A 27,688-nucleotide genomic window follows, 5' to 3' on the forward strand; every position below is an offset into this window, starting at 1 on the left:
GAAGGAAAGGTTGACATGGGAGTCGTCGAATTTGGTTCGATTTCGGTTTCACTTGCCTCAACAAGTCTTCGCAAGCAGAATTTAGTGTCGAATGAAGTAAAGGTACGAATAAGTGGGCTGGCTACACCCCTGGCAGAAGCCCCGGATTATGGTCTCATTTGGCTTGCCGGGTCTTCTCACGCACAACATATTTCCACAGCATATATATATATATATATATATATATATATATATATATATATATTGTTGCTGCAATAAAGTATCTTCAATGCATTGATTTTGAGCTCTATCCTTTAAGAGACATGTATACATATATATATACAAAAACTCAACTGTGAGCTTTTTGCTAAGACTGTTAACAGATACTATATATTTTGTAAAATTTGTTTTATAAAAGTATATATTTAATATATATATATATATATATATATATATATATATATATAATATTAATATTATACACACTCCTATAAATATGTGTGTATTACACTATGTACATACGATGTGTGTGTAAGGTGTAGGCATGGTTGTATGATTAAGAAGCTCACCTTGCAACCATGTGGTTTTGGGTTCAGTTCCAATGCAGAGCACCTTGGGCAAATGATATTAAGCCTGGGGACAACATATGGTCTTTGAAAACCCTTAGCAAAGTTCACTCTTATAAGCATTGGAGCAAGGTCTCCAATTTGAGGATAATTTCCTCCCATTCCTAACTAAGCAGAAAAATGCTTGTACAATTTGTTTGCTCTATTTTACTTGCAAAACTTCTGTCTGTAGTAGAAGCTATTTGACAAAATGCCATACAGTAGGCTCAAACCTGGAATTGCAAGTCTGTGTCCCTAGATGCTGTATGTTGGTTTGTCATGCTTTACTTATTTTTATTACTAAATGACAGTAAATGAGCAACAAAAAAAAAAGTGATCTGCAAAAAGGATATTTATTGAAACATGGTGATTTAAGGGGACCCTAAAAATATTACATTTAAAATTTGTAATCTTCTTAACTTGAAGCTGATTAAATATTTCATATATTTTGTTTTGTTTAAATCAGTAATATGAAGAAAAAAAATTCAGCAAATGACTGTTCATGAAAACTTCAAGAGATATGTTATTAATTAAATTTCTTTTAGTGATCCTAAATGTTATTGAAGGCACATGATCTAATGGTTAAGGTGTTGCACTTATGATCATAAGGGTATGGATTCAATTCATGGACACGGGGAGCATGTTGTGTCCTTGAACAAGGCATATCATTTCAAATTGTTTCAGTCTACCTTGCTGCAAATGAACATCCGCTGATTGCTAGTGCAGCCCTCTCTCCTTCAATGTGTTACATTTCACAGCTTTGATGTTCCACTGAGTCAAGGGTAGGAGGGGGCCAAGAAGGTGTCTACATTTGCTTGTGACTACAGAGGTACTGAAGATAGCTAGTGAAAGCATGGTACAGGTTACCAGGTCATACTCACTTGCTAGCATGTAGGACATATTGTAGCTAGCTTACTAGTAGAAAATTTGTTTTACAAGCAGACCCTCTGAAAAATTCATGGTAAAGTGTCCAAATTTGAATAATGTTTACCTTCAAAGAAATAGATTCACCGCTGAATTTTACTATATGTGTGTGTGTGTGTGTGTGTGTGTGTGTGTGTGTGTGTGTGTGTGTGTGTGTGTGTGTGTGTGTGTGTGTGTGTGTGTGTGTGTGTGTGTATGTTTGTGCGTCTATGTTTGTACCCCCACCATCGCTTGACAACCAATGGTTTTGTGTCTTTGTCCCAGTGAATTAGCAGTTGGCAGAAGAGACTGATGGAATAAGTACTAAGCTTACAAAGAATAAGTCCTGGGGTCAATTTGCTCGACTAAAGGCGGTGCTCTAGCATGGACACAGTCAAATGACTGAAATAATTAAAAGAATAGAGTAAAATTACTATTTCTCCAGACTTCACAGGGAATAACATTTTAAAATTAATAAGAATGCTTTTAGGACCCTCTTGTTTGATCTGGGACATTATCTATGCAGATGATTTTTATGTCAATTGAAGCTTGCTACTGAAACAAACCATGCATTTTTAACATTTAGTATTTTTGTTTCATTCAGTAGATTGTCCATGGGTGCAGTTGGTGTTCAACCTATGAGGATGTATAATGCACTATTTACTATACTCTGTAGTTTATTAGCATTTGTGGAAAAATTAGTAGCTTGCCATAACCTACAATAAATCAAATGTAATAGAAATGTAACATGTATAAGTGCTTTAAGTATGCTTGTGCATTCTTTTGCTTTCATTACAAAGATTTTTGTGACTTGTTAGCATGCTGTGAAGATGTTGTGTGTAGCTCCTAATATTTATGTCTTTTCAGTGTGTTTATGTGGTATGTTTATATTGTTGATTGTATTTGAAGTTCTCTTGTGTTGCTGGTAAGAAAGAAGAAAGTGGATTTGGTGGGTGATACTTCAAGTCTTTTATTTTGGAGTCAGGTTTCTGGAAGGTTGATGTAGGTTTGAAATTGTTGTGCAATGGTGAGAGAATATGAGCAAAATGTCATTTGTGTATAATGGTGTGTGTATATTTTGAAGAAAGGAAGGATGTATAGGTATAAGTAGAAAATATTGGAAGTGTTTTCATACGCTGTTATAAACTTTGATGACCTGACAAGTAATTTGTCAGCCAAACTTTTAAGGTTGGTGTTAAGCTTGAATTTCTATAGAGATTAAGGCATCTACATCACTGAGGAGAAAGTATTGAGCAAAGTGTTTAGTATAAGTTATGAAGTGTAAACATACTTAATGTGGCAAACATAATAACTTTAATTACTCAAGACTCTGTTCATATCAAAGAAAGGTAAACATTATTGTACAATGCTTAACTAAACCAAACGAAAGCAAAGGTGACAGCTTAAAATCAAAGAGAAATATAATTTTTAAAAAGTTAGTTAATACTTCAGTATCTCAATGAATTCATTTGGGAGATGATGAAAGGAAGAGAGACATATACAACAGTAGCTTTGGACATTGGTGGTGTGCTACTTGTTAGTTGAAGAAGAGATAATTGTTTTTAATATAGGCCTGAAATTTGGAGAAGGGGAACAGTCATTACCATTGACCCCAATACATGGTTGGTGGTTTATTTTATTGATTTTAAAAGGTTGGAAGCCATAGTTGACCTCAGCAAGATTTGAACTCAACATGGAAAGAGATGGAATGAAAACCACAAGTAATTTTGTATGATGTATAATGATTCACTCACTTCACCATCCTTGACATGAAAGAGACAAAAAGAAACAACACAAATGATTGAAGTGTTTTTATAAGTGGATTTTTGCAATCAATTAGCTGACCTTTTGTGGACACTATGGCTCAGAATACTTGTGCATGTAGCATAAGCACCTTCCCATACAAGTGAGCAATTTTCAAATGTGACTTACATTTGAGTTTTGTGTATAATAATTAAGCCCCTAAATGATTTAATATCTATAGAAAATGAAGGTGAAAAGAAGAGAAAAAATATCATTAAAGTGGAAATAACAGAAAGGTAATCTAAATTCTTGTCAGAAAAAAATGCCACTTCAGTTAGTATAGTGACAAAATGAAGCGATTTTATTCATATTTAATAAAATTTATTCTTTAAGACCTTAAAATAGGAATAAAGTAAACTAATTCTCAAAATAGTAGGAGTTATTTGTTGATTGTGATTTTCAATTATTTTTAGAGCATAATTGTTTTTAGTTAACTGTAGAAAGTTTTAAAGCAAGATGTGAATCAAATGCAATATAAGAAAGGACTATAGAAAAACATACCATAGATGTTGGGTTGCCAGGTACAGACCCACCTGGGGTAGGATTCTTAGAAACCGCTGCAACGCTGGCCCGTCGCTTTGTTGTCTGAAATGTATAAAAAAAGTATGAAATAAGAGTCATGAAAAGTTTGAAGGACTATAGCAAGAAAGAGGAAAAGAAATTGAAATTTTATTCACTCAGTGAATATTTTACATGTAAATATATTTATTGGTCTGTGTATCTCATCTGATAAAGCAATATGAAGTTTACAGGTTTAATTATCCTTACATTTTAAGACAGACAATTGTTTCCCTTTTTATGTCCCTAAATTTATTAAATACAGAATGCTACTCAATTTAAGAGATACACAGTTAACAGTCAATTCCATTATTAATCTGTTCTTTCAATTTTATTTGGTTTATTTTTAAACCTTGGATTCCTCTTTAATGGTAATTGATTTCTTTCAATCTGTGTTTGAAATAGTTCATGGAGGCAATGGCTAGTGACCAAAACCTTTCCTGTGTTTGATAAGACTCATCAAGCCAAGTGAAATTGTAGTCATGGCTGATGCTGGTGTCATGTAATTTGCACCCATGCCGGTGGCATGTAAAAAGTACCTTTCCAGTGTTGGGCCTCACAGAGACAAAGTGTCCGATGCCAGTAGCACATGAAAAGATCCTTTTGAGTGTCGGGCCTCATGGAGGCAATGACCGAGACCTTTGGCATTATGCTGTGCTTAAGAAGAAGACCCATCAAACCAAGTAAAGTCACAGTCATGGCAGATACCAGTGTCATGCAAATGGCACCTGTGCTAGTGGCATGTAAGAGCACCCATTACATTCTTAGAATGGTTGGTGTTAGGAAGGGCATCAAGCTGTAGAAACCATGCCAAATCAGATTGGGGTTTGGTGCAGCCTTCCAGCTTGCCAGCCCTGGTCAATCTGTCACCACCATCATGATTTTATGTTTTGTTTCTATTCTGATATGGATAGTATAAATTATCACTGTATGAGTCAGCTCTTATTCAGAGTTACTGCTCTCTTAGATAGGTTGGAGCACCAGGTTGGTTCACTCAGACTGTGATAGGTTAAACACCAACAACATATTTTGCCAACACTGAAGTTTAATGAATTTGACAACCTAACAAAAACCTAGCTGAAATAGCATCACACAGATCCATCACAATCCTCTGCACGCATACACACACACACACACACACACACACACACACACACACACACACACACACACACACACACACACACACACACAATAATAAATTATTGAAATGCTCATCCTTGACATCAGCAACTATTTATTGTTCTTCCTAACTTACGGATCATTACATTCAATTACCACACAAATATATATATATATATATATATATATATATATATAACAACACTAAATAAATACAAAACAAATCCCTAAGAAACATCACAAAATGCTGGTAAAAGCACAAATGTACCATGCAGTGACAAAACACACAACCTCATGCATAGATGACATCACAGTCATAGTCTCTGTACAACTAATCCAAACCTATATTAACAATTGAAAAACTTGATTCCTGATTTCTAGCAAATATATAAAAATAACACCTACAAAATTCACTCTCTCTCTCTTGCCAAAGAACATAAAACACAACCAAATATTCATCCTAACATTAACATATCACACACACAGAAGACAAAAATATTGGGAAATCACAATGATTTTTGATGATGTTATTGGTTAATGGGAAGTAAAATATTTTCAAAATATTTTATGGACCTTTCTTATGAGTCTTTTGTGAAGCTAATAATTTTGTAAGCTATTTCAAAATGGACATTTTTGAGTGACATTAGTATATTTTATGAGATAAAGGAAATGATTTAAATATGTTAAACTAGATAAACTGAAAATACCAAAAAAAAAAAAAAAAGGTGACACTTTTAAAAGATTTATCAAACTAATAATAATATTCATGATTGTGTTGTAGTTGAAAGGGGTAGGGGTTAAAAAAATCTGGAAGGAGGAAACAGAAAAGGATGTGTTGCATAAAAACTAGTCTATAAATGTACAGTAACATTTGATGGTAATGCATGGTAATGCATTTGATGGTAATGCATGCTGTTACATAGATTCCTGTGCTACAGACTTCTAAAAAAGTTTGCATAATCATCTCCCTTCATTCAAATATAGAAAAAAATAAATTGTACTTCTTTAAGTAAATACATATGAAGTTTAAAAGATAAAAATACTGAATTTTACATTAAATATCAATTATAGATTGTGCTTTACCTAATACTAGTGGTAATCTTAACCCTGTAATGCTGGGTTCTCACTAAAGCGGTAATGAACAGAATACAGAGAAAAAGAAGATAAAATACTAAAATCAGATGACTGATCACATTGCAGCTTTGTAGTCAAGTGTGTTTATGACACATTGTTAATGGTTTCCTCCCATAGCTGTTGTTTAATTGAAAAAAAAAAAATTGCAATGAAACAAGTGTATGATGAACCCAGTACATCATCTTGTAAATGAGCAAGGCTTAGACTCTTTGCAATTAAGGAAATTATGATGATATTTATTCTTCGGAAAGAAGGTTTACACTTATGCTAACAATGAGAGTGATTCAGACAGTCAGACTGATGAAAGTGATGAGGAAAGTGGTGATTTGGTAGAACAAATGAGGTAGTAGGCTTAAGATGTAAGTGAGGTCAAACACCATAACTTTTTCCTATAGGCTGCAGCTATATTAATATATAGATTATTAAAACCCATCTGCTGAAACGGAAGCAATTACATTGTAGAAAATTCATATTAGCTATCTAAAAAACATTCCTACTGAATACTAGGTTTGAACTAGTTTGACTCACCCCATTGAAATATTCACATCATAAACACCATGATGGCACAAGCAGTTTGTACCAAACCTTAAAGTCACTTCAAAGTTTGACAATAAACTTTGCAAACAGCTGAAAGTTGGTATGATCAGAGCTGGAATTGATGGAGACATCACCAGCCTTTTTTATGGTTTGGTAAAAGAAGCTATTTACACAAAAATTAACAAGCTATGACATCCACTTAACACTACGTTCATGATAATACTGATAATATAACATCAATCTTCTTGGTAAAACAATTCCTCTCAACTATTGACTATGTGGTTGAAGAACATATAGTGTGTGTTATATAGCAAATGGTAAATACTGTTCATGATAGTATGAGTTACTATTGATTACCCTCTCTAAGCACCCTAATTGGAGCACACTAAGTTATGGCTAGGAAACATAACTATCAATGGTATAATCAAACTCTGCATATTCAACTGTACGAAAACATTGGCAAGCCCAAGAGTCACCAGGAAAGACTTGTTTACTTAGTCAGAAACTGCAAACACAAACAGCTTAACAACAGACGTTGTGAGAATTAGTCTAAGAAAGATGATGCAGCTGAAACATTGTGTAACAAGTTTTAGGACAGATTAAAATAGGTAACCAAGTTTAGTACAAGTATCAAAGTGTAATGTGACATGTAATGGTAAGCTAGCATTTAAGAAAAGTCCCAGGAGAAATTAACCTCAAAACAAAGTAATTAAAAAAAAACATAGGCATAGGAGTAGCTGTGTGGTAAGGCACGGAAGTGCCGCATCGCCGACATGTCCGAGGTGCGGGCAGGATAGGGAAACCGTCTTGCACGCATTTGTGGAATGTCCGGAATTAATGAGACAGATAGTTTTCGCAGAACAACTGTTGTCATCGATGGGAAGAGTACAGCTATCAGCTAAATCTATCATCGAGATTGTGCCGCCTCCTTCCCTCAACAGAGAAAGAAAGGCTTGCTTTTCCTGCATAGTAGCCATACTGAAAGAAACAGTATGGAAGACGCGTGTAAGAGGCATAGTGACGGATACCTTTGTATCTGGCCAGGGGTTGGTTAACTTTTTTTGTTACCAGCTCAGTAGTAAGATCAGGTTGGAGAAGAGGTATCTGTCACGAGACAAATTCATGAGAAGATGGAAGCCTGTGGCGAGGAAGCTGGGAGTGTTTGGCACCAGGTAAGTGGAAGCCAAAAACAAGGGAAAGAAAAAGCAAGGGATCTACCCTGGTGGTCGGATGTCTATCCTTCAGGAAAGCCATTACAAATAGCATCTGTAATGAGCAATGCTTTAATCGAACATTGTAAATATAATCAAATTATTATTGTATATTTAAAATTGTAAATATTTAATCGATACAGCTACTTAACCCCTTTTATGTTTGTCCTTGTTCGTCCCCTCTTTGTAATGCCTTTATGGCAAATATTTATGAAATAAAGTAGCTTGCTTACCAACCACATGGTTCTGGGTTCAGTCCCACTGCATGGCACCTTGGGCAAGTGTCTTCTACTATAGCCTTGGGCAGACCAAAGCCTTGTGAGTGGATTTGGTAGATGGAAACTGAAAGAAGCCTGTCGTATATATGTATATATATATGTATGTGCATGTGTATGTTTGTGTGTCTGTGTTTGTCACCCCCAAAATCGCTTGACAACTGATGCTGGTGTGTTTAGGTCCCCGTAACTTAGCAGTTCGGCAAAAGGGACCAATAGGATAAGTACTAGGCTTACAAAGAATAAGTCCTGGGGTCGATTTGCTCGACTAAAGGCGGTGCTCCAACATGGTCACAGTCAAATGACTGAAACAAGTAAAAGAGTAAAAGAGATATCAAACTAAACATCTATAAATTGAACCCTTTTCATAATGAAATCTGTGGAAGTGGAAACTGAAACAATTTGCATATGAGAATACAAACCCAAACGCTATTTTAAACCTGCATGAAGTAATATGTAAGCACAACATAGGACATAGTTCCCTCTCTGCCAGATTAGTTTTATACATGTATTTATGTGCATGTATGTATACATCCATGCACACACACACATGTGTGTGTGTGTATAACATATTTATATATATATGTGTGTATATTTATATATCACCATCATCATCATTACAATTTAAGATTTAACATCCAGGTTCCATGTTGGCATGGGTTGGTTTGACAGGATCTGACAGGTGCATTATGCTTCAATATCTGCTTTGGCAATGTCTTTACAGCTGGATGCACTTCACAACATGTATTGGGTCCTTTTTCTCTTCATTGCACCAATACTAACAAGGCTGTCATGCAGTTTGCAAGATTACAAAACCTAAGGAGATGTCATCAATATCGATATCATTGTTTTAATACTCACTTTTCTATGCTTGCATAAGTCAGATGCTCTCAACTACATGTATCTGCCTACACCTAAATCCAAGAAAGTATGAATGTAATTTTAAATAGTATGTTTTAATAGTGTTTAAATGAACTCTAACATCTTGAATCACAGATAACACTGGTCAACAACAAAATTATTCTTAAATATTCACCTGATAATCCAGTTCTATATTTAAGAGATGAGGAATTATGTACATTATTTACATTTGACAGATATTTGTCCTCATCTTGTTTATTGTTAACACAACGTTTCGGCTGATATACCCTCCAGCATTCATCAGGTGTCTTGGGGAAATTTTGAACCTGGGTTCTCATTCCTAAGGTATTTTTCGATGTTATTATTATCATCATTATTATTATTATTATTATTATTATTATTATTATTATTATTTAGGTCACTGCCTGGAATCGAACTCCATGGGCAGTTATGGAGTGAATTTAGGGCTTATAAATCTAATATTTTCCTATCCTTCCTTAATACCGGTATTAAGGAAGGATAGGAGAATATTAGATTTGCAAGCCCTAAAATTCATTCCATAACTGCCCATTTTCTGCACAAGCTTAGAGTGCCACAGTACAAACCCAAAGATTGGATACTATTTATTGACAGCAGCAAGTGATCGCTGAAATGTGTTCTGCTGCATAACAGCAACCAGTTTGCCTCTGTACCCCTTTTTCACTCAACTACACTGAAGGAAAAGTATGTGCTGGAGAAAATTCGTTATGATCAGCATCAGTGGTTTATTTGTGTTGACCTGAAGATGGTGAATTTTTTGTTGGGACAACAGTCTGGGTTCACCAAGTACCCATACTTTCTTTGCATGTGAGATAATAGGGACACTGCTCAGCATTACAAGAAAAAGGACTGGCCTTTGAGGGAGGAATTGGTGCCTTGCAGAGCTAAGAACCTTATAAACAACCCTCTGGTGGACAGAGACAGAATACTCTTCCCCCCACAGCACATCAACCTCAGCTTGATCAAGCAGTTCAGCAAAGCTCTGGACAAGAATGGTGGCTACTTCACTTGTGCCAGACTTTTCCAGGATTGACCATTGAGAAGTTGAAAGCTGGCATCTTTGATGGCCCTCAAATCCGTCAGCTCATCAGAGAGCCTGAGTTTGAAAACTCAATGAATGAAGAGGAACTGGAAGCGTGGAAGGCTTTTGTCCTGGTCATGAAGAACGTTTTTGGCAACAACAAGGTGAGGAACTATGCAGAACTTGTCACCAATATGCTGACTGCTTTCAGAAATCTTGGCTGCAAGATGAGCATTAAAATGCATTACTTATTCTCACAAAGAGCGATGAGTAAGGGGAGAGATTCCATCAGCACATGAAAGAGATGGAGACCAGGTATCAGGGATGCTGGGACACAGTCATGATGGCAGATTACTGTTGGACTTTGAAGGGAGACATTCCTGCCGTTCAGCATTCTAGAGGTTCAAATAGACGCAAGTTCAACCCCTGAATTTTGAACAGTGATGACATAACATTTAATTTATATGTACTTATCTTTATCAGGGTCTTCTATTCAATTTACAGTAATCGAAGTTTGTAACATTTAATTAATAAATTGTGTTAGAAAACAATTTCTTAATCTTAAAAACTTATTTTGGATGAGAAATATTAACAAAAATCAACTGATAATGTCAGAAAAATGTAATCAATTTACTGAATAATATCCAAAGCATGATACACACACAAACACCCCACCACACACACTAACAAAAACCAACCGATAATGTTAGAAAATTGTAATCAATTTTTTAAAAATCAACTTTGCAAAGAAAACTGACCAGAGAAACAGATGTCATTTTTGGATTCAGCGGTGCAAAATTGTTCTAAGCCAGTTGAAAAAGCTAAAACAACTTACAAAAATTTTTTTTGTTATTCAGTGTAGTATATATATATATATATATATCATCCTCCTCCTCATCATCATCGTTTAACATCCGCTTTCCATGCTAGCATGGGTTGGACGATTTGACTGAGGACTGACAAGCCAGAAGGCTGCACCAGGCTCCAATCTGATCTGGTAGAGTTTCTACAGCTTGACGCCCTTCCTAATGCCAACCAATCTGAGAGTGTAATGGGTGCTTTTACATGCCACCGGCATGAAGGCCAGTCACATGGTACTGGCAACGGCCACGCTCAAAAAGGTGTTTTTTATGTGCATGGGAGCTAGTCCAGCGGCACTGGCAACGACCTTGCTCGAATGATTTTCTAACGTGCCACCAGCACAAGTGCTAGAAAGCGATGCTGGTAACGATTTCGCTCAAATGGTGCTATTTATGGGCCACTAGCACGGAAGCCAGACAGCTGCTCTGGCAATGAACATGCTCGGACAGTGCTGTTAGTGCTCCACTGGCGCAGGTGCCAGTCATCGAGTATGGTTCAATTACGATTTCGATTTCACTTGCCCCAACAGGTCTTCGCAAGTAGAGTTTAGTGTCCAATGAAGGAGAGGTTGGCATGGGTGCCAGTCGTCGGATTCAGTTCGATTTCAGATTTCAAATTTCAAATTGCAAAATTCACTTGCCTCAACAGGTCTTCGCAAGCAAAGTTTTTAGTGTCCAATGAAGTAAAGATACAAATAAGTGAGCTGGCTACACTTCTGGCAGAGGTCACAGATTATGCTCTCATTTGCCTTGCTGGGTCTTCTCACGTACTACATATTTCCAAAGGTCTCGGTCACTGGTCATTGCCTCGGTGAGGCCTAAAGTTCGAAGGTCGTGCTTCACCACCTCATCCCAGGTCTTCCTGGGTCTACCTCTTCCACAGGTTCCCTCAACCGCTAGGGTGTGGCACTTTTTCACACAGCTATCCTCATCCATTCTTGCCACATGTCCATACCAGCGCAATCGTCTCTCCTGCACACCACAACTGATGCTTCTTAGGTCTAACTTTTCTCTCAAGGTACTTACACTCTGTCGAGTATGCACACTGACATTACACATCCATCAGAGCATACTGACTTCGTTTCTTGTGAGCTTACGCATGTCCTCAGCAGTCACGGCCCCTGTTTCACTGCCATGCAGCATGGCTGTTCGTACACATGCGTCATACAGTCTGCCTTTTACTCTGAGTGAGAGGCCCTTTGTCACCAGCAGAGGTAAGAGCTCTCTGAACTTTGCCCAGGCTATTCTAATTCTAGCAGCTACATTTTCAGTGCACCCTCCCCCGCTACAAACTTGGTCACCTAGGTAGCGGAAGCTATCAACTATCTCTAGTTTTTCTTCCTGGAGTGTGGCAAAGGTTGTTTTCTGCACATTCTCAGTGTTTATTGCTCCTGAGCATCCGCCACATACAAAAATTATCTTGCTAGTTAACCTTCCTTTGATATTGCTGTACCTCTTATGTGTCCATAACTTACACTGGGTACATCTTATGGAGTTTCTACCTACGCCTTTTCTACAGATCGAGCAGGGCCATCTACCTGAAGGGGTTTGTGTTTTGTCTACCTTCCTACTTATTAGGACTTTGGTTTTAGCTAGGTTGACTCTAAGGCCCTTTGATTCTAGTCCTTAAAATTATAAATAGAGAAATATACTATGATAAAATTTATTTTGGCAAAATAAATTTTATCAGTATATTTCTCTCTTCATTTATAATTTTATAAACTTCTTATGTTTTTTCTTTTGTATTATACTATATATTCTATGTGGCTTATAGAATGATAGATTAAGGAGCTTTTTTGATGAGTACCATTAATTGAATCCATATACTGTAACTTATATATATATATATATATGTATATATATATATATATATATATATATATATATATATATATAGTAGTTGTATGCTGACAACTTAATGTGAGAGTCCCATGAAGGGAATAATACTACTGCTATTTAGCCCTAGGAAGTAGCACCGCTTCCTGTCAGCCTTGACACATTTCCTGTGTCCTTATGTTTACAAGGGAAGACAAGCACCCCCACTCAGCTAAGCCTGCATCCAGAGACTAGTTTCTGAGTCATTTCTCATCTTCAGTCTAGAGTAGCATGGCCTAGTGAATGTATTTCACTAAAATAATTATATGTTTGTGGGAGCTAGATAGGTATCTCCAAATAGCAGGCTATGCTACTCCAGACTGAAGACAAGCAATGACTCAGAAACTAGTCTCTGGATGCAGGCTTAGCTGGGTGGGGGTGCTTGTCTCCTCTTTGTAAACATAAGGACACAGGAAATGTGTCAAGGCTGACAGGAAGCGGTGCTGCTTCCTAGGGCTAAATAGCAGTAGTATTATTCCCTTCATGGGACTGTAACATTAAGTTGACAGCATACAACTACTTTATTGTATCCCTACTGCATAAATCTCTCTGAGAGATTTAGAAATGTATTATATATATATAAATAAATTTTTTTTTTTCAGAATGAGATGAAAAACCAAGGCTGTGTAGATTTTAGAACATTTATAAATAGGTCTTACAGCAGTTTCCAGGATATTTATTATATCCCTTCATTGGAGACAGTGTGAGAAAATGGCTAAGCAATAGTTAATTTAGATAAGATGCGAAATAGAGAGTGAAGTGGAGGAATGAAAATAGATGTGATATATGCAGGCATATTGCATTTGTAGATCCATTATTTAGGCAGAAGATTCCATATAAGATTCCAATACCTTGTGAGTAAAATCCAATAGTATTTAAAATTGGTCATTCCAAATATAGAGTTTGTACACAGTGCTATTGAATCAAGGGTTTTATTTAAAGTGACCTAAAAGTAGGGAATGTATTTGTAAGGTCAAATCGAAAACAGGAAGAGAGGAATAAAAAAAGAGAAGAAAATAAAGAAGAAAAAACAGGAAGAGAGGAATAAAGAAAAGAAAGAAAAAAGAAAAACAAGGAGAGAGAGATAATAAGGGAAAATGTACCAGTTAGTGGTCAGTCAAGATAATTTGAAAGTAGGATTGAGGAGATGAGGGTGCTGGGCCAATAACCATACCAACCTACTCGACATAACCATGGGATCATCTGATTTAGCTCAGGTCACTGACTTGGACTATTTATATTACATCAGCTCCATATACATTTCCCTAACATCAAAGGAGGCCTATACAGGGATGACACTTTATTAGTTACCAAAAGCAAAAATAAATCCTCCTTAGAAAGAACTAGAAAGGATCTACATAAATTCTTCTCTAACCTAAACCTATCTAGCACATTCGAATATCTTAAATACCTTAACATCCACTCCAATCAGCACAAATCTACCTTCAATAACATAATCAAGGGCATTTCAACCTGCATATCCGACCTCTCTTCCACTGAGGAAATTTTCAATAATCACGCACCATATTATAATCAAGCACTTGCCGCTAGCAGCTTTTCCCAACAATTAGAATACATCCATAACACCAGGCTCAAACAATACATATCTCAAATCACATCTCAAACACGCAGCAACCACACACACTCGTTGATGGAACCCTGGAAGGTCTTACACCTAGGCAACCTAGACCCCACACACATTCATTTAACACTAGGTCAAAAACGAAAACAACTAAAACAACTAACAACAGGCCTCGCCACCCACATACATTCTCCAAAAATATAGACAGCACTCATTTATCTAAAAACTTAGATAGCACTACTCCCAGAACCCCTAAAAAAGGGGTGGACACTCTATTCTGTGGTACACACCCCCATTCTCACTTAACGTTAAGAACTCAGCTAAATCCTTCTCTAAAACACTAGACTCTAACTTCCCTCACCAACATAAATATCATTCTATCTTTAATCGATCCACCCTAAAACTATCTTATTTTACCCGACCCAACTTCAAATCTATTGTAGCAGCCTCTAATAAGCAAAAGCTTTCTCTTTACTATCAAAACTCACATAACTACAACTCTAGTCATACAAACACTCAACATACACACACAGCTCCAGCACAGATACCCTTACATTAGACCACAACCACAACCCAACCTATCCTACTGACACTGCCTGGAACATCACCACAATCTCTACCACCCTTACAAATAGTACAATGAATAACAACAATAGTAATAATAGCAATGATGATAATGATAACGTTAATAATACTAATAATATAGAATCTTCTATCCCCTTCTCTAACCTTTCCTCTGACAATATTACCCCCTCTATTCCTGAACACAGTCCCAAAAATTCACTGAATTGTAATTGCCATCCTGGAACCATCTGCCCGTTACAAACCCATTGCAGAAGATATAATGTAATTTACAAATGCACTGTCCTTAATCTATTACACAACTCTACAGCCATATACATAGGATCAACCAAAATTTTAAGCAATAACATGCCGCTCACCTCCATTCTTTTAGATATGATAAACATAGTAAATCTACAACACTCGCCAAACACATACATCATCTCAAAAATACAAATATACCCTATACTCTATCATCGTCCATACTGGATTCAGGGCTTCCCTACCAAGGTCAATGCTCAACCTGCAAACTTTGCCTGAAGAAGGCACTTCACATATTAAAGCACAATTTTCCAGCACTGCTAAATAAATATAATAAGGCACTAAGCACATGCAACTACCGCTTTTTCACACATTCAAATTCTACCACAAATCCAAATGCCTAAATGACCATACAGTATATTTCCACAATACCCCTTAGATAATCCCAATAACCTTATAAATCTACATCTTAACTCTTAATCCCTATCTAATTCCTCACTCATACTCGAATATCACAACCATCTAATTATATTCGTGTGTATATGTGTGCATGCATATGTGCATGTATATGTACGTGTGTGTGTGTATGTGTGTATGTGTAAATGTATGTATGCAAGGTATATATACCTGCGTGTACAGGGGTGATAATACATACAGATACACGTATATGTGCATGTGTACATATACATAGTGATATGTATAAACATCTGTATAAATATATATACATGTCTAATATATACATATGCATACATCTTCACATATATATATTTTCTTCTACTACTAAGCACTGACTTGTCCAACCACCTAATCTATATTCCTAAATTCTTCATTCCATACTACTACCCCTCTCTCTGCCCCATCACTTAGACTCTGTCACTACATAACTGACACTCCTTTACCTTTTACATTCTTATACCCCTCTCTCTCTCTATCACCCCCATCCTTCTATCTTTTTACACTCTAATACCTTTCTCTCTCTATCACCTTCGTCTCCCCATTCTTACTTTCAAATTATTTTGACTGACCACTAGCTGGTACACTTTCCCTTATTATCTCCCTCCTTATTTTTTTCTTTTTTCTTTCTTTTCTTTATTCCTCTCTTCCTGTTTTCGATTTGACCTTACAAATACATTCCCTACTTTTAGGTCACTTTAAATAAAACCCTTGATTCAATAGCACTGTGTACAAACTCTATATTTGGAATGACCGATTTAAATACTATTGGAATTTACTCACAAAGTATTGGAATCTTATATGTATACCATTCTGCCTAAATAATGGATCTACAAATGCAATATGCCTGTATAATATCTCACATCTATTTTCATTCCTCCACTTCACTCTCTATTTCACATCTTATCCAAATTAACTATTGCTTAACCATTTTCTCACACCATCTCCGATGAAGGGCTATAATAAGTATCCTGGAAACTGCTGTAAGACCTATTTATAAATGTTCTAAAATCTTCACATTCTTGGTTTTTCATCTCATTATGAAAAAATTTTTTTTTATATATACACATGCTGATACATGACCTACGTTGGACTCCTCATTTACATAATCACCGAACCTGGAGCTTAACTATGGTCTATCCACAGCACTTACTCAGCATTACTTGACACCTTTGGGTCTTATTGACACCATTACCTCTAATAACCTCTCTCTCTCTATATATATATATAAAGCAAAGACATGGTCTATGCATACACAAATACTCATGTATATAAGTTAAGTGAATGAAGTACACATTATTTAACATTATTCACAGGTATGCAAACCATGGACTCTGAAGGAGTGTGTTGGAGACAATTTCAAAATTCTCACTGCATAGTGAAATGTCCTGCCAATTCCTATATATCTATATTATACCTCTTTCAAACCAGCAATGCCACCCTTCTATAGTACTGCTAAGAAAACAACTTTTGGAATTTAGCCATAATGCCTAATTGAAAGTTTACTAGAAAGATTGTTCAGTGCATTTATATTAAAAAGTGCAGATGTGGCTGTGTGGTAAGAAGTTTCCTTCCAAACCACATGGTTCCTGGTTCAGTCCCACTGTGTGGTACCTTGGGCAAGTGTCTTCTACTATAGCCTTGGGCAGACCAAAGCCTTGTAAGTGGATTTCGTAGATGGAAACTGAAAGAAGCCAGTTGTGTGTGTGTGTGTGTGTGCATGTGTGTGCGTGCGTGCGTGTGTGTGAGTGTGTGTGTGTGTGTGTGTGTGTGTGTGTGTGTGTGTGGTAATCTCCCATCACTCCTTGACAACTGATGCTGGTGTGTTTATGTCCTAATAACTTAGTGGTTCAGCAAAAGAGACCAGGTTTTAAAAAATAAATATCGGGGTAGATTCATTCAGCTAAAAATTCTTCAAGGTGATGCCCCAGCATGGCCACAGTCTAAGGACTGAAATAAGTAAAAGATAAACGATAAACCCAGAATATCCTCCAGGATACTGTTACTCTTCTATCTACAGAATACAAAGACATCCAGCAACTGCAATACTCAGTTAGTAGAGGACTATGAGTGCCTAACAATATGCTAGATACTAAAGACCCATTTTACTTTAATCTTGACTGCCAGAGACTGCAGCTTAATCAAAAAGAAATGTTAAGAGAAAGCAAGTTTGATAAACACATCTGCTCACTACACATGAAGCTTCAAATATTGCATGTCTGTACATTACTAGTTATAACACCCAAAGGCTAGTAACAAACATGGGTACTAGCAGCAGATAAACTTGCTGACCTTTCCACAAGTGAAAGAGATATTCTTTTGTGAAAGGCATAACAACAGCTGAGAATCTAAAGTGAGCTTTCAAATCAGTAACAAATACTGACCAGTATGGACATGTCTCTCCAGGTATCTAGTTATCTTAGTTAATCTCCTTCCTAAAGGATTAATCAGGCACATATTGACAAACCATTCCAGACTAAAGAGATTGATGTTAGCCACAGAAAAGATGTGGATGAACTGTATGTGGTTGAGTGGAGGTAATATGCAGCTTGCTTATTCTGAAAAGTAAAAGACAATATAGTAGCAGTAAGAAGAGTAGAGAGAAACAATAGCACATCTGTAAGAAAATAGCTGTAGTTTAGCCCGGTCAGACCTAAAAGAAAAATACCTGTCTTTCTTCAGACATTGTGTATTCTGGACTACATTATGCCATGTTTTTTATATAGGCACAGGAGTGGCTGTGTGGTAAGAAGCTTGATTCCCAACCACATGGTTCCAGGTTCAGTCTTACTGTATGGCACCTTCAGCATGTGTCTTCTACTGTAGCCCCAGGCCGACCAAAGCCTTGTGAATGGAGAAAAAGTACTAGGCTTACAAAGAATAAGTCCTGGAGTCAATTTGTTCGACTAAAGCATCCCTGTACATGGCTTGTACAGCTCTCACTAACCATTCATCTATCCGTAGTTTCCGCATTGACCACCAGATAAGGGATAGGCTTTCTTCAAGTCAACAAAAACCAGGTACAGAGGTTTATCATTGGCTGGGTATTTCTCCTGCAGCTGCCTTACCAGAACTATGGCATCAGTGCTGCTTTTCCCTGACACAAATCCAATCTGCATCTTGTCTAAACTGACTCTCTCCCTAATTAATTGGGCTATGACCCTCTCCATGACTTTCATTACCTGATCCAACAACTTACTACCTCTGTAATTACTTGTATCTAATGCATCACCTTTATCTTTGTTGCAGTTGACTATGGTGTTGCAGTTGACTATGGTGTTGCTGCACATGACTCCTTCATGTATCACCTGATTGACTATATGGATGACTAGACTATAACCAACACCAGCAGATATTTTAAGCATCTCTGCAGTGATTCCTGATGGGCTGGAGGCTTTCCCTGTCTTCATACTCTTAATTGCTTACCAAGGTACTGTCAATTCGGACAGCTGGTCCCCCTGTTGGGTCAACATTCGGCAGACTCTCTTTTTCCATTCTCTTCATTTAGCAACTCTCTCACACACTGTCTTGCAACACAAAACACTTCAAGGCTTTGGTCCTCATGACACAGAACATTGGCAAATGACAATAATAAATGAGTGTGAAAGAGAGGGAGAAACAAACCTGAAGGCTGTAAATTATGGAGAAGAGTGATACACATAGGTCCTTTTTAATGATAACTATAATTATATATTATTTATATAATAATATATGCGCCATTTAAAATGACTAAACCCAAACAATTGACTGTAAAAAGATGGGCCGAACCACTGGGAATTAAACATGACCTCAATGCTTACCTCTTATGCTGTTTCAGTATTACATGTCAAAAATGAAACAATAACATCTCTACTGTAATGTGATATGATAGTTTCACTATTATATGGTTTCAATTTCAATTACTTTCACTATGTATATATATATGTATGTATGTATGTATGTATGTATTAGTCGCATTTCTATTAGTTTCACTATGTATTTATATACATGTTTGTATATTCTTTTATTTGTTTCAGTCATAACTGCGGCCATGCTGGAGTACCGCCTTTAGTTGAGCAAATCAACCCCAGGATTTCTTCTTTGTAAGCCTAGTGCTTATTCTATTGATCTCTCTTGCCGAACCGCTAAGTGACGGGGATGTAAACACACCAGCATCGGTTGTCAAGCAATGTTGGGGGGACAAACACAGACACACAATATATATATATATATATATATATATATATATATATATATATATATATATATATATATATATACGACGGGCTTCTTTCAGTTTCCGTCTACCAAATCCACTCACAAGGCTTTGGTCGGCCCGAGGCTATAGAAGACACTTGTCCAAGATGCCACACAGTGGGACTGGACTCGGAACCATGTGGTTGGTAAGCAAGCTACTTACCACACAACTACTCCTGCACCTATATATATATATATATATATACACATATATGTATATGTATGTATACTAGCCAATGAAAAATGTGGATGTATAGTAACAATATTTTTAACAATTAAACCTGGAAAAGTAGAGGACAAGAAAAAAACTCATTAAAATTAGAGCTTAAAATATTGCTATTAAAATTAAAATTACCTCTTAGGTACTTTTTTATATTTAAAAAAAAATTCAATTAATCTCACTTTTCCTTTTTTATTTTTATTTTATTTTTCGTACTAAATGAATTAATAAAAAAAATTTTAAATTTTAATTTTAGCAGCAATATTTTAAGCTCTAATTTTAATGAGTTTTTTCTTGTCCTCTACTTTTCCAGGTTTAATTGTTAAGAATATTGTTACTATGTGTCAGCATTTTTCATTGGCTAGTCCAGTGTTTTTACAAGCATTACAGTGATAGTAAAATTTTAATTAACAATATATAAAATTACCATTTTTTGCAGTCATTTTGAATTCAAAAATTTCCGAGAAAATTTAAACAAAATTTTGATTTTTTCGATTTGACTAATTCTCATTTAGAAATTGAATCAAAAATGAATGATAATCATTGCAACTTTTCCTTTTATGGACATAATGTATGTACTATAATTTTGGTACTGTACAGAGACAAAGTTACAAATGAATATATCTAAAGAATTTTCAAAATAATGAAAAAAAAAGAAATGAAGATACAAATTTAATAAAATTTATTTTAAATAAATTAAATTGAATTAATATTGAATAGAATATAATTACAAGTAGCATTTGCCCTTTCTGAACAGCTTTAGTACAGACTTCAGTACTGCTCATAGACACAAAGCCACAAATAATCATATTCTATTTACTATAAAATTAATAAATAAATTATAAATAAAGTCATTTTTAGCATACAAATAATTAACTCCATATTTGAAAATTTTAAAATAGTGAAAATTGACTGTTAAAGTATTTGAATTTTTGTCATTTGCCTTTTCTGAACAGCCCTACAACATGATTCAGTACTGCTCATAGAGAAAAAATCCAAAAAATAAAAATATTTTATTAAAATAATCTTGTTATTAAAAGAATTGATTCAAAAATAGACTTTAGAAAGCCATACTACAAAAAATTGAGCAAAAAAATTTCATTTTTTATAAAAAATAATTTAGACTAATGAAAATAAATATTAGAACTCTTTGTATTGTCTTTTATCTTTTGTTGTGTGTGCCTAATAGATTAGTTCATATATGAGTACTAGGCATAACTACAGATTTCCGCCCCCCCACCCGACTTTGGATGATCATAACTTTCAGAAAAATGGATATTTTTTAATGAAATTTTCTACAAATATGTGTTATATCATGTAGATTTCGAATATACAAAATTTTTGGGGAAAAGTGTTTTAGGAGGGGTGAAGTGAGGAATTTCGAAAAATTCACCGGAGTCCACTTCAATTCGTCTTAACTTTCAAGAAAATTGATATTTTTTAATGAAATCTTCTACTAATATACCTTGGACTATGTAAATTCTGAGGACATAGGAATTTTGGGGGAAAACAATTGGGGGTTATTTTTGAGAACTGTTCCCGACTCGGGGGTGTTTCAGAACAAGTTGTCCATATTTGTTTCATTTTTTCCGTTTCGTGTGTTTGTGCATCTGAAGATTTCTAACACACACACACACACACACACACACACACATGTAATTAAAAAGTTCAAATCGGGAATTATTCCATTCGATATCATGCTTATTGTAGAGATTATGTAACAAATTATACTTTACACTTCTATACTTAACTGAGTGTGTATATTCCTTATTTTTGCTTCTGGTGTCTTCTGCCTTTCTACTAGAAACGTTTACCTGGGAATTTACTTAAAGTGAAAAAAAAAAAAAATTTGTATGCAACAGATAAGCCATCTTAATAACATATTTCTGTGTACCAGACCTTTGGCTGTTATTTTTAGCATAATGAGTTTTCTGGTGAAGGCTTCATTTGCCTTCATTGCCTGTTTGTTGCTTCAGTAGAGATCTACAGATGCACAAAATGGAGAAAATGAAACAAAACAAATATGAACAACTTGTTCCGAAACACTTTCGAGTGGGGAACAGTTCACAAACATAACCCCCAATTGTTTTCCCCCAAAATTCCTGTCCTCAGATTCTACATAGTGTGAGGTATATTTGTAGAGGATTTCATTAAAAAACATCCATTTTCTTGAAAGTCAAGACAAACTGAAGTGAACTCCGGTGAATTTTCCGAAATTCCTCACCCCACCCTTCCTAAAACACATTCAGAATCTGCATGATATAAGACATATCTGTAGAAAATTTCATTAAAAGAATATCCATTTTTCTGAAAGTTATGATCATCCAACTTTTTCTTTTGAGGGGGGAATCTGAGTAATATCACGCAAAAACTGATAAAAATTTGAGAATTAAAATTAAATATCTTTTTTTCTAATGGATAAAATTTTACGAAATCTTTACCAACGTTTAACATTTCTCTTTCATATTAATATCAATATAATAATCTATATCTATAAAGCTGAGTTTGTGTGTGTGTGTGTGTGTGTGTGTGTGTATTGCATCTATAGAAATCCATATTTTCCACTTTTACATAAAAATTTTTACATCAATGGAATTTTCTCGATGTGAACTTTCCAGTGCAGTAATTAGATTTTAAAAATTCCGTTTACTTTGTGTGGTTTAAGGGAGATTTGGCTGTTGTTTCTAGCAACTTTTATATTTCTTCCCTTTTACATGGAACGGCGTTCTTACACACGCACTCAACAGAGAGAGAAAGTGATACATACGTCATAGATTAAACTTTCCTCTCAGTATTCTTTACCTATTTTTCATAACATTGATACGTAAAAACACACACAACCACACATACGTGATCTGTGACAACAACATACACATTGCTCCCGTTCTCCCCCTCTTCCTCTCTCGCTCTCTCAAACGCATACACGTGCAAGTAAACACAATCATTCACAAAAATATAACTCATGTTCGTCAATGTGACATAACTACAGAGTTGTACCCTCCAACTTTAGAAGGTCATAACTTTCAGAAAAATGAATATTTTTTAATGACATTTTCTATGCATATATTATTTATTATGTAGATTCCGAATATACAAAAAGTTTCGGTGAAAGTGTTTTGGGAGGGGGTGGGAGACAATTTTCGGAAATTCCACTTAAATTCCTTTTAACTTCCAGGAAAATGAATATTTTTTCATGAAATTTTCTACAAATATACCTTGATGTATGTACATTTCGAGCATGTAGAAATTTTGAAGGAAACAACTGCAGATCATTTTTGAGAAGTGTTCCCCATTCGGTGGTGTTTTGGAGCAAGTCGTCCATATTTGTTTCCTTTTTCTCTATTATGTGTGTATGTGTATCCGTATATTTCTAATGAAGTGATAGGCAGTGAAGAGAAGCCGTCATAAGAAAACTTTTAACTACCTCTATTCCTTTCTCGCCCTCTCTCTACCTCTTCCTCTCTCGCTCTCTCAAACACGTACATGTGCAAGTACACAATCATTCAGTAAAATATAACGCATGTTCGTCAATGTTTTGTAAATATACCACGATTTTCACTAGGATGTTAGGGTTAGGGTTTTAGGGTTTAGAGTTAGGGTTTTAGGGTTTAGAGTTACGGTTAGGGTTAGTGTTAGGATTACGTTTAGGATTAGGGTTGAGTACTCGTGAGGGTGTTAATCTGAAAAATTACAGATATGTGAAAAGTACCGACCCTGCCATCTATTATAACTTTTGTTGTTCTGTTTAATATATACATAGATTATGCCTTCAAAGAAGAGAGTTTGCTGGTGAAAGACAGCAACCGGTCTAAAACTGAATTAGTGAGACTGCTTGAAAGACGCCGACTGTGACAAAAAAGCTATGTTAAGAATACTATTCAACTACTACAGATGAAGGAAGCAGGTTAAGGAGGGGATCAACACTTTTGAGAGAGCATGTATTCTGCATGAAGAACTTAAGTGAGCTCCTCAAAAGCACACTGCTGGTGTAGTGAATGGGGAAAGCTTGGTTGGCAATGTTTGCAGTTGTGTATGCTTGTCAAGAGCAGGGCTCATTAGCCACCAACGGAGCTACAAATGCAAAATACACACACATACATATATATACATATATGTACATATCAAAATAAGCAACAAGGATATCCAAAATTAATACAGTACGATCGTTTCATGCGACTCCATTTACATGTGAACATTACATCAAATGTAAAATGCAGAGCAATCCTCAGCTGCACAAAGATATAGAAATTTACTGAAATTTCATTTCAACAGAACGACATATTTTTATAACTACATTTAAACTCTCCAAGTAGAAAGGAAGAATACAAAAAAACATTTTGACTTAGCCAGACCATACAGGCTAGTAATTAATTCCAAGCAGATTTTTAACTGTCACTGATTTTACTTGTTTTTTGATTTCTGATTTATGGATCATCTTATCAGACCTAGTGATTCAAAGCTTAAGAGGGCACTAGCATTTTCTTTGTAGGGAAAGGGAAAGGGGTAAACAATATAGGCAGTAAACACGGATGATATAGTTATAAAATTTCTTTGGGTTTAGTGACAAACTACTATAGATGGGGGGTTTCTCTACTAGCAGACCAGTTTATAATGGAGCAGGGGAAGTTTTAACATAAGGCACCTAGGTCAAAAGTATATAAAATAAAGTTGCTATAATGTGTACAGATACAGTAAATGTTTATTCATAGTTTTCATTAATCAGTATTGTTTTACATATGCTAAGTTTGAAATACTTGAGATACCAATACTTGCTTAATTAATATGTGAATAAATAAAAGCTAATTATAAATTAATAATGAAATAAAAAGAAATAGTGTATAGTAATGTAAATAATCAATCAATGCAGTATGAAAAAACCATGAAGTAGTATTAATTTAAAATGCTATGGTAAAGTACATTTAGACTTATTTACACCAGTATAAGGAACCATAAATAAGATGAGAAATAAAATTTTTTTTAATATATATTGGACTAAAATTTAAAAATTAAACTTATATATCTAATATCATTTAAAGGACACATAAGAGATAAAATTTATTATATAACTAATGTAAAGAATTGATACATAGGATTTACATGATTTATAATGATGGACTCATCAAGGTTTAAGAAACTGATAAAATGAATGATTGGAATTAGCATAGAATATAGTGGTGAACTAAACTATTAATAGAGAACATGATAATTATATACTAATTTAATTAGATCGCACTATCTTAAATTATCAGGAACTTGTGTTAACTAACATGGGCTAAGTACAAAATAATAATGGAACAAAGATTAGATTTATTTAAGTCACCCATAAAATAACAATAATAATACTTAAATAATGCTTAAATAAATGGAGTCGCATGTTTTGCATCAAAGAAATGGGCAAGAGCCAAATTTTGTCCCATTTGTGTATCATACTGTCATATAACTGTCTATCTAATAACTGTCTAATGTGCTGTTTCCTAACACTATGTCCTTGCTAAATCTAACAGATTCTGTTATAATTTTCCCATCTACCACCCATTGTTATAATATTTTCTGTTCAATATTGAAAACAATGCATTCAGCTGCCAATAATTGTATCTTTGTTTAAAAGCTTTATCTTAAGTTCACTGTATACATCAACAGGTTGCAGACAATGTAGCCAACTAACTGAATATGCGATCAGCGTACACTATCCCTTTCCACAAATATTTAGAATAATCTATCTAATTATGCTCTGAAATATGTCTACTTGATACTTATTAAACAGCTAGGACTATCTGAGCAGATTCAAGAAATTCTTACCCTTTCTCTTCTATCCACTACTGCAATTCCAAGAATCACTCAAGTATTTCCGGATGCCCAACTAGGAGGGAAACAGCTATTAGTCTAGATCAGGCATGGGCAAACTATCTTGAGATGCGGGCCGTGCAAGACATAGCTCCTCATCAAGTGGTCTGCACTACTATAAAAATTCAAGCTAAATTTTATTAAGCATGCCATTCAGAAAGTCTTGTGTGGAACAAATTGCTCATAACTAATCTTGATTGATGATTAATATCCATGACCCTAAAAGTTTACTTTAAACTTTAGATACTGAATTAAGTACAAATTTTATAGTGAATCAGATGTCCCAATATAGAGGAACCCCCTATTATTGAGAATATTCAGCATGAGCCTCTTTTTCAAGAAATACTCCAGCATTCAGCAAAGTAATGGTTGAAGTTGTGAAGGGAAAAAATAGGTACTTACCTATTGCTTGTTTTCTTATAGGTTTGAAAGTCCCACACATAAAGGGATCTCCTATCTCATTGTAAACATCATGTTTTCATTATTTGCCTACCTACTCAAGGTTTGTAGATTATTTAATAATTTTATGAATCTAGCACAGAATTTATATTTTTCTTCTCAGTTGTTAGTTTAACCTGCAGCTTTATATTGCTATTTTGCTATAGCTTTTTTTGTTGGTTGAAGACTTCAAATTTTCTTAACCCATTTAATCCCTTTTAATACATTACTCTTTCTGTTCCCTACAACCTGTCATTGGGGTCTGAGTTCCACCTTTTGATAAGATACCAACTTAAGGGTCAGTGTCCCTTGCTGCATTTTATATTTGTTTTGCTAGATAGTGAGTTGTACTGCTGTTTGAAACCTTTTCTTCATGAGGACTGGATGCACTGAAGGAAGCTTCACATTGATCTGAACCATTGTATTTACTGAGCTTGATAATCAGGGGCTGATACCTGAGTGACAACAATCAACCTTTTGTTTTGAATTTTTGTTCTAATTATTGTTGTCACTGTTCTTGTAACATTTTTATTTTTGTTGTAAGCCAGTAGAGCTGAGATGAGTCGTTGAAAGCCCTGGTGAGATTGATATAAGGAAAGAGTAGAGTGGAAGCCCCACAAGGCTGTAATTCTCTTTTTTTTTTTTTTTTTTTTTTTAATTTAGTCAGCATAGGGTCAGAGATTTAAGCTTTCAAGATTGGTGAAATTTATGTAGTTGATTTTCAGTTTAGGTTTAATGTCTACAGTAAAAACACAAGTGAGGAGAGAAGCCCAGAAAGTAGCTATTTTAAGACAGGATTGGAGGAAATGTTTTGTGGTGATGAGAAACAATGTAAGCAAAATATGTAATGTAAGATTTAGTGGATTAGACATATAAAGAAGGCAACTATTTTGGTTGTTGTTACTTCCATTTTTGTTATTGCTCTTTCTGTTGAATCTGTGAACAGAAAAACTTTAACCAGCCTTTTGTTGTTACATATTTCAAAGACTATCAATCTCAGTGAGTTGACCCCCACCCCACTCCAATGACAAATTATGGAAAGAATATCCAAGATAGCACCAAACTTCTTGAGTTTTACTAATCCCTTGCTCTAGTTTATAGTTATATCCTCACTTCATCAATATATTTCATGACTGTTTTGGAATGCCAGGGCTTCATCTCCATTGATATTCCAGTTAATGGATCTTTAAAAAGATTTTTCTTACAAAGAAACTCTAAACCATATTCTAAAATAATTGTCAGTCACTTTGCATTAGTACATTTCATTATTCTTCTATATCAGCAGGTTTCAACCTATGAGTCATAACCCA

At 35.2% G+C, this 27,688-nt stretch overlaps 1 protein-coding gene across 1 annotated transcript in view; it reads right to left on the minus strand.

Annotated features, from left to right (window-relative positions):
- Window positions 1-27,688, minus strand: part of LOC106874321 (uncharacterized) — a 456,333-nt gene that overhangs the window by 77,010 nt on the left and 351,635 nt on the right. Inside the window, exon 19 of the mRNA XM_089338627.1 lies at window positions 3,792-3,875. Within this exon, the coding sequence (XP_089194753.1) occupies window positions 3,792-3,875 (84 nt within the window). The remainder of the gene's footprint in view (window positions 1-3,791; window positions 3,876-27,688) is intronic.

Source organism: Octopus bimaculoides, chromosome 2 (assembly GCF_046866305.1).
Source record: "Octopus bimaculoides isolate indiv1 chromosome 2, ASM4686630v1, whole genome shotgun sequence".
In the NCBI taxonomy this organism is placed as follows: domain Eukaryota; kingdom Metazoa; phylum Mollusca; class Cephalopoda; order Octopoda; family Octopodidae; genus Octopus; species Octopus bimaculoides.